At 63.0% G+C, this 8835-nt stretch overlaps 1 protein-coding gene across 1 annotated transcript in view; it reads left to right on the forward strand.

Moving 5' to 3' along the window:
* LOC116824834 (potassium channel subfamily T member 2-like) overlaps positions 1-8599 on the forward strand; it is a 26984-nt gene extending 18385 nt beyond the window's left edge. The window contains exons 17-22 of the mRNA XM_032780432.2: positions 764-865; positions 3010-3093; positions 5693-5821; positions 6669-6957; positions 7387-7471; positions 7790-8599. Of these exons, the coding sequence (XP_032636323.2) occupies positions 764-865; positions 3010-3093; positions 5693-5821; positions 6669-6957; positions 7387-7471; positions 7790-7895 (795 nt within the window). The 3' untranslated portion in view covers positions 7896-8599. The remainder of the gene's footprint in view (positions 1-763; positions 866-3009; positions 3094-5692; positions 5822-6668; positions 6958-7386; positions 7472-7789) is intronic.
* The last annotated feature ends 236 nt before the right edge of the window (positions 8600-8835 follow it).

The raw sequence follows: 8835 nt of genomic DNA on the forward strand, positions 1-8835 counted from the left end.
TCAGGGACGCACAGCCAGGGGCAGCGGGGGCAGGGGAGCAGCAGGGGGAAGGGGAGTGCAAGGGAGACAGGGGACCGGAGCACAGCAGGGGACGGAGGAGCATTGCTGGGGGCCAGCATGGGGGAGAGACCAGGTGCAAAACGGGGATGGGGGCAGGGCCAGCAGGCCGCAGGGGGAGGGGGGACGGGGACCGGGGAAGCGTGGGGGCAGGGGACCTGGACACAGTGGGGAGACAAGGGCAGGGGCCCAGCAGGTGGAGTTGTGGAAGTTTTGTATGTGAGTGAGTTGTGTGGCAGGCTGCTAGGGGCCGTGTGCTGGGGCGAGGCTGAAGCCCTGAGTTGGGGGCGGGGCTTACCTGATTAGGCTGGTCCTATCTAAATAAGTACTTGCCTCGGTCTTAATAAGACTAGTGAGGAGTTTAGGGACGATGGAGGGAATGATAAACGGGAGTGGAATATGAAGGTGGATATTACCGCTCTGAGGTAGGGCAACTGTGAGAACACTTAATGGACACAATCGGAGGGCCCGGACAATCTCATCCGAGGATATTAAAGGAACCCCCCCCCCGTGTTCCTGCCCCCCCAGGGTGTCCTGTGTCCCCCACTGCACCCCAATCTCCTGGCTTCCTGCACCTCCATAGCCCCTGCACCTGCTGCACCTCACACCCCCCGCTGCCCCCCCAGTACACCTCCATCCTCTGCTGTGCCCCGTCCCGCTGCCCCCTGCAACATGCTGTGCCCTGCTCACTCGCTGTGTCCTGCAGAAGGAACGGGAGAACGGCTCCAACTTGGTGTTCATGTTCCGCCTGCCTTTCGCCGCCGGGAAGGTTTTCAGCGTCAGCATGCTGGACACGCTGCTCTACCAGGTACCCCGGGGACCCTCCCCTGGGGACCTCCCTCCCTGCCCACAGGACCCTCAGGGACACACCCTTCCCCTGGGGACCTCCCTTCCTGCCCCAGGGACCCTCCTCTGGGAAACCCTCTTCCCCTGGGGACCTCCTTCCCTGCCCCCAGGGACTCTCCTTGGGGACACACCCTTCCCCTGGGGACCTCCCTTCCTGCCCCGGGGACCCTCCTTGGGGAAATGCCCTTCCCCTGGGGACCTCCCTTCCTGCCCCGGGGACCCTCCTCGGGGACACGCCCTTCCCCTGGGGACCTCCCTTCCTGCCCCAGGGACCCTCCCCTGGGGACCTCCCTTCCTGCCCCAGGGACCCTCCTCAGGGAACCTCCCTGCCCCGGGGACCTTCCCCTGGGGACCTCCCTCCCTGCCCCCAGGGACCCTTGGAGACACACCTTTTCCCTGGGGACCTCCCTCCCTGCCCCCAGGGACCCTCCTCGGGGACACACCCTTCCCCTGGGGACCTCCCTTCCTGCCCGGGGACCCTCCTCGGGGAAATGCCCTTCCCCTGGGGACCTCCATTCCTGCCCCCAGGGACCCTCCTCAGGGAGCCTCCCTGCCCCAGGGACCTTCCCCTGGTGACCTCCCTCCCTGCCCCCAGGGACCCTCCTTGGGGAACCTCCCTGCCCCAGGGACCTCCCCCTGGGGACCTCCCTCCCTGCCCCCAGGGACCCTCCTCAGGAAAACCCCCTTCCCCTGGGGTCTCCCCTCCCTGCCCTGGGAACCCTCCTCTGGGAAACCCTCTTCCCCTGGGGACCTCCGTCCCTGCCCTGGGAACCCTCCTCTGGGACCCTTCCTCCCTGCCTCCAGGGACCCTCCTTGGGGAAATGCCCTTCCCCTGGGGACCCCCCTTCCTGTCCCTGGGGACCCCCCCACCCACAGGGACCCTCCTTGGGGAAACGCCTTTCCCCTGGGAACCCCCCTTCCTGTCCCTGGGGACCCCCCCACCCACAGGGACCTCCCCTCCCCATCCCTGGGGATCCTGTTGGAGACCTCCCTCCCCACTTCCAGGATCCCTCCCCCAGGGACCTCCCCTCCCTGACCTTGGGCACCCTCTCTGGGGATACCCCTGTCATGGAGTACCTGGGCGATGTTCTGGAACTGCTCCCCACCAAGCCAGACAGGACTTTGGGGAGCCTCCCCTCCCTTGGAGCAGACTGTCCCCAGGGCAAGAAGCTCCCATGGCTTCACCTCCTGGGTCTCTCCTTGGCGCATTCAGCATCCTCTGCCCCTCCGTGCACTTCCCACAGCGAGACCATCCAGGGGGGTCCTGGGGAAGCCACAGGGTCCTGCACCCCCACTTTGCAGTCAGACATGACTCTCAGCCAGCCAGTAACAGAGGTTTATTCGATGACAGGAACAGGGTCTAACACAGAGCTTGTAGGTACAGCGAACCGGACCCCTCGGCCGGGTCCATTCTGGGGGGCTGTGAGCCAGACCCCTAGGTCTGCCCTTCACTCCTCGTCCCCAGCCAGGTCCAGACTAACCCCCCTCCAGCCCCTCCTCTCTGCTCAGCTCCTTTCCCCCGGCCAGGAGGCCACCTGATCCCTTTGTCTCCAACACCTTCAGCTGGCACCTTTGCAGAGGGGGGGCCCAGGCCATCAGTTGCTAGGAGACAGAGGGTCAGGCATTTAGGTCCACTGGCCCTTTGCTCTGCCAGATACTTAAGAACTGCCATGGGGACACTGAGGCACCAAGACCGTATTCAGGGGAAACATTAAGAACATTCCTAGTTCATCACAACCTCCTATTCCCTGCTCCTGGAACCCCCCTCCCCCATTCCCAGCCCTGCTTCCGCTTGCCTCCTTCTCTATCAGTCCGACTCCCGGGTAACCAGCCAGCCCAGGTAACCCCCTTCTGTGGGAGATCCCAGCCCCCCTCACCGCCCATAGTGGCAGGGCAACCCAGAGCCTGCTGTGCTGGTGTGACGCAGGGAGAGCGGAGCGTGGGCCTGGGAAGGTTGCAGGGGGTTGTGCCAGGACGGGCTGCACTGGGGAAGACAGGAATGTGCTGGCTGTGGTCTGTGAATGCTGAGTGGGGAGTGTGGGCCTGGGAAGGTCGCAGGGGGTTGTGCCGGGAAAGCTCCCCGTTGACCCTCGCCCTCTCCTGCAGTCATTTGTGAAGGATTACATGATCTCCATCACCCGCCTGCTCCTGGGGCTCGACTCCATGCCAGGCTCCGGCTTCCTGTGTGCGGTGAGTACCCAGCTGGGTGCCGCCTGGCACCTGCCCCTCACCCTGGCCTCTGGGCACGTGTGTCTGTGTCCCTCTGCCTGCCTCTCACTTGTCCTATCCATCCCTCTGCTTTACTCATCTGTCAGGCTGATGATGCGTCCCCACACACGGCCCTCCCTCTGTCCATCCGTCCCCACACACAGCCCTCTGTCCAGCCGGCCCCTCACACGGCCCTCCCTCTGTCCAGCCTGCCCCTCACGCGGCCCTCTGTCCGGCCAGCACCCCCCCCACGGCCCTCTGTCTGGCTGCCCCCCCCGGCCCTCTGTCCAGCCAGCCCCTCACACGGCCCTCCCTCTGTCCAGCCTGCCCCTCATGCGGCCCTCTGTCCGGCCGGCACCCCCCCTCCCATGGCCCTCTGTCCGGCGGCCCCCCCCACGGCCCTCTGTCTGTCCAAGGGGCGCCAGTTAGGAGGGGCAGGGGGTGGAGTTTTGTACCTGAGCTCTGCTCACAGAGACGGAGCTCTGAACTGTATGAATAGGGAAATACAGCCTGGATGGAGCTACCATAAGGTAGTTGGAAAATCGTTCCCAGAGAGTAGTGATCAGTGGTTTACAGTCAGGCTGGAAGGACATAACCAGTGGGGTCCTGCAGGGATCAGTTCTGGGTCCCCTATCCACCCCCCCACCCCCTGACAGGCCCCCGGGACCCCACGCCTGTCCAACCCCGCGTTCCCCGTCCCCTATCCACACCCCAGTCCCTGAGACTCCCACACTTATCCAACCCCCGTCCCCACCCATTCCCTGTCCCCTGACGGCCCCCTCAGTGTGTTTATAACCAGAGGCAGGTGATTAAGATAACAAAAGACTTGTCCTTAAAGCAGATTAAGGCTGGTTAGATGATCCTGAAAGCAGTGCCAGGGAAAGGCTAGGAACCCAAGGCAGGAAAAACTGGTCAGGTTTCACAGTGGGGAGAGGTAAATAGTGGTGTCCCCCAGGGTCTGTACTGGGTCCAGTCCTAGTCAACATATTCATAAATGATCTGGAAAAAGGGGTAAACACTGAGGTGGCAACATTTGCAGATGATACAAAACTACTCAAGATAGTTAAGTCCCAGACAGACTGCGAAGAGCTACAAAGGGATCTCACAAAACTGGCTGATGGGGCAACACAATGGCAGATGAAATTCAGTGTTGATAAATGCAAAGTAATGCACCTTGGAAAACATCATCTCAACTCTACGTATAAAATGATGGGGTCTAAATTAACTGTTGCCACTCAAGAGATCTTGGAGTCACTGTGGATAGTTCTCTGAAAACATCCACTCCATGTGCAGCAGAGTCAAAAAAGCAAACAGAATGTTGAGAATCATTAAGGGAGAGATAATAAGGCAGAAAATATAATAATGCCTCTATATAAATCCATGGGATGCCCACACCTTGAATACTGCGTGCAGATGTGGTCAGCCCATCTCAAAAAAGATATATTGGAATTGGAAAAGGTGCAGAAAAGGGTAACAGAAATGATTCGGGGGATGGAACGGCCTCTGTATGAGGAGAGATTAATAAGACTGGGACTTTTCAGCTTGGAAAAGAGATGACAAAGTCAGGGTAGGACAGAGGTCTACAAAATCATGACTGGTTTGGAAAAATTGAATAAAGAAGTGTTACTTACTCCTTCCCTTAAAACACAAGAACTAGGGGTCACCCAGTGGAATTAACAGGCAGCAGGTTTAGAACAAACAAAAGGAAGTATTTCTGTAATGCACAGTCAACCTGTGGAACTCCTCGCCAGAGGATGTTGTGAAGGCCAAGAGTATATCAGCGTTCAGAAAAGAACTAGCGAAGTTCTCAAAGGCCAGGGGTCCATCAATGGCTATTACCCAGGCTGGGCAGGGATGGTGTCCTTGGCTCTGTTTGCCAGAAGCTGGGAATAGGCGACAGGGGATGGCTCACTTGATGATTCCCTGTTCTGTTCATTCCCTCTGGGGCACCTGGCACTGGCTGCTGTCAGCAGACAGGACACTGGGCTGGCTGGACCTTTGCTCTGACCCAGGCCGTTCTGATGTTCTTATATAGAACCCAGGTGTATCTCCCCCCTCCCCTCCCAGGGCTGAGATGGAACCCAGGCGTCCTGACAGGGGCTCTCTCTCTGCAGTTAGTAACAAAGTAAGAACAGACGTTACAATTTTAAACCTCACCAGCGTCCCTTAAGTGACTTGCCACAGGACGTCAGAACATGTTCGCATTAGGGCCGAGTGGGTCTAATAGTTACTGAATTTTCTTCCTTTTCTATAGGAATTAGACCCAGGGCTCCTGTCAGCTAATTGCTAAGTTCTCTGCCCTAAGTAGCCCCCGGCCTGGCCTCATGGTTAAAGCGGTAAAGCAAATCCCCCACCCCTGCTTGGTCCCCACACGCAGCCCTCTGTCCGTCAGTCCCCACACACGCCCCCCCGTCACCCCCTCTTTCCCTTCTGTTCTCTGTGTGGGTCTCACTCCTTGTCCCCCTGCAGGGGTTGCTGGGGGGCCAGCAGTCACTGCTGCACTGGGGAAGGGGATGGCAGGCTCGGGGGGCAGGGGAACGTCCCCTCCCCCGCAGAGTGACCCCATCTCTCTCCCCCACAGCTGAAGGTGACGGAGGACGACCTGTGGATCCGCTCGTACGGGCGCCTCTACCAGAAGCTCTGCTCCAGCACGGGTGACATCCCGATCGGCATCTACCGCACGGAGAGCCACCTGTTCTCCACCGCTGAGGTGCAGGCCAGGCAGCCGGGGCCTTCCCCCGGGAGCGGGGCTGGGTCCCTGTTCAGCCCCCCAGGGAGCAGGGCTCGACCCATCCACCCCCACCCCGGAGCAGGGCTGGGTCCTCATTCAGCCCCCCAGGGAGCAGGGCTTGGCCCATCCACCCCCCACCCTCACCCCAGAGCAGGGCTGGGCCCCCATCCACCCCCCGGGAACAGGGTTTGGCCCATCCACCCCCCACCCCCACCGTGGAGCAGGGCTGGGTCCCCATTCAGCCCCCCAAGGGAGCAGGGCTCAGCCCATCCACCCCCACCCCCACCCCGGAGCAGGCCTGGGTCCCCATTCAGCCCCCCAGGGAGCAGGGCGCAGCCCATCCACCCTCCTCTGGGAGCAGAGCTGGGCCCCAATTCCCCCCCGGGAACAGGGCTCAGCCCATCCGCCCCCCACCCCTCTCTGGAGCAGGGCTGGGTCCCCATTCAGCCCCCCAGGGAGCAGAGCTGCCCTCCCCCCGGGATCAGGGTTGGGCCTCCATCCCCCCCGGGAACAGGGCTCGGCCCATCCACCTCCTGCCCCGCCCCCCCGGAGCAGGGCTGGGTCCCCATTCAGCCCCCCAGGGAGCAGGGGTCGCTCCCTCTCCATCCCCCCCTGGAAGCAGGGCTGCCCCCCCCATCCACCCCTAGTTCATGCTCACGCCCCCCTTCAGGAGCTGGACCATCCCCTCCAGTGTGTTCAGGGGCCAAGGGCTGGTCTCCAGGGCGGGGTGTGGGGTGCAGAGGCAGATGTCCCCACTGCTCTGTGCCACCTCCTGCCTCGCCTCCAGCGCCGCGGCCCCCCCTCGTGCTAACCCATGCCCCCCCAGCCGCAGGTCTCCGTCAGCGTGGAGGACTACGAGGACACGCGGGAGCCGCGCGACGCCCTGATCTGCCGCATGGGGCCCCGCAACTCCACGTGCAGCGACCAGGCTGAGCAGCCGCTGCTGCGGCGCAAGAGCATGCAGTGGGTGCGACGGCTGAGCCGCAAGGGCGGGCGCCACCCCGAGCGCATCAGCCAGCAGCGCCTGACGCTGTACCGCCGCTCCGAGCGCCAGGAGCTCGGCGCCCTCGTCAAGACCCGCATGAAACACCTGGGGCTCTCGGCTGCCGGATACAGTACGGAGGGGCCCTCGGGCCGGGGCCGGGGCTGAGCTGGGGGGTGCATCCCAGGCGGGATGGGCTGGGGGCTGAGCTGGGACGGGGTCCCAGGCTGGACCCAGGGGCTGAGCTGGGAGCCCTGGGGGCTGAGCTGGAAGATGGAGGTCCAGCCGGGCTGGGCCCAAGGGGCTGAGCTGGAAGATGCGGGTCCGGGCAGGCCAGGCCCAGGGGCTGAGCTGGAGCGGGGTCCCGGGTGGGCTGGGCCCGGGGAGCTGAGCTGGGAGGGTCCTGGGGGGGCCGGGCCCGGGGATCTGAGCTGGAGGGGTCCCGGGCAGGCCAGATCCGGGGGTCTGAGCGGCAGTCGGGGGTGGTCCTAGGCCAGCTGACTCCGCCCAGGGATGGGATGGGGGCCAGGCAGGGGTCTCACTATCTCCCCCCCACTTGCAGTGGACATGCTGGATCACGGCAATACGCTGTCCTACATCCTGCTCAACCCCTCACCCGACACGCGGCTGGAAATCAACGACGTGGTGTGAGTCCAGGGGCCGGGGGCACGGCCAGCAGGGGTGGGGCTGCTCTCTGGGGAGGCACCCGCACCCTCTGCCCCACCCGTACCCTTCCCCCTTGATCCCCATCCCTGGGCTAAATCCACGCTGGGCTTCTCCCCCCTTGCAGCCTCCAGCCCTCCCCTGGGGAGGGAGCACCCCCACCCATGGGCCCAGGAGGGCCGGGCTCAGCAGCCCCCCCAAAGAGGGGAGGTGCCGGGGCAAAGCCAGCCTGCTCCTATGGGGACAGGGCAATGAACTGCCTGGTTCCCGGCCCCCCCAACGTCTCCTTTGTCTCCCCACAGGTATCTCATCCGGCCCGACCCCCTGACTCTGGTCTCTGCCAGCAGCCCCAGCCGGAAAGCCAGCGTCAGCCGCTCTGAGGACCTCAAGGACAGCACCCCCCTGTGACCCCAGCCAGGAGACACGTGCCAACACTGTGACCCCGTCCCCACTGCTCAGCAATGGACTCTGCCAGCCCCCCAGCCAAGATCTGCCCCCAGGGCACCGGGGCTTGAGCCTGCTGCCACCGGTCCTGATCCTGCCCCCCGTCTCTACAGCTCCGGAGCCACAGGGGCGCTGCCCAGAGAAGACTTGGGGCTGTGCCCGTTCCGGGTCCAGGGCTTTCCCACTGGATCTGGAAGGAGCAGCCCTGACCGAGCACAGGCAGCCCTGACCCAGCGGGCACTGCGCATATTCTGCCCCTTCCGGGGCCCCCCCAGGGACAGCCAGGCCTGTCCCACTGTGCCCGTGCCCACTGCCCCATGCTTCCTGGAGCTGTGGCTGGCTGGCTGAGATGGCCCTGCACCCTGCCCTATGCTTTCCAGCCCCAGAGCCAGGAATCCGGCCCCTCTGCTCCCCCTAGGCAGCTCCCCATCCCCACGCTGGGTCCAGGTTGGGACCAGGGAGCTGAGCTCGGACACCCCTCCTGTTTAAGGATCGAGGCCGGGCATGCTGGGAAATGCACTGCCCCCCCCAGCCACTGGTGGAATGTAGAGCCCCCAACCCCCGCAGCTAAGGGACTTCTTAATGCCAGAGATTCCTCCGGCTCTGGTCTCACTGTGAACACGGCTCTTAGATGTACAGATACAATAAAACTCAAGAGGATCTCTAGCTGCCTGGGAGACGCTCCATCAATGTGGGGGGGAGGCCTGCCTCTCCCCACGTGTTCGTGAATCTTGCCATATTTCCTGGGATCCCCACATAAATCTCCAGCTCCCGGAGTCCCGTGATCACAGGAGATGTTTGGCTTCTGTTTAACCAACAGTGAGCGAAGCTGTGCAGCCATCTGGTGACAGAAGAGCCGGGCTCGGACAGAAGACGCAGCACTCAGAGAGCTGAGCTGCCAGGC

This window comes from Chelonoidis abingdonii, chromosome 26, assembly GCF_003597395.2.
Source record: "Chelonoidis abingdonii isolate Lonesome George chromosome 26, CheloAbing_2.0, whole genome shotgun sequence".
In the NCBI taxonomy this organism is placed as follows: Eukaryota; Metazoa; Chordata; order Testudines; family Testudinidae; genus Chelonoidis; species Chelonoidis abingdonii.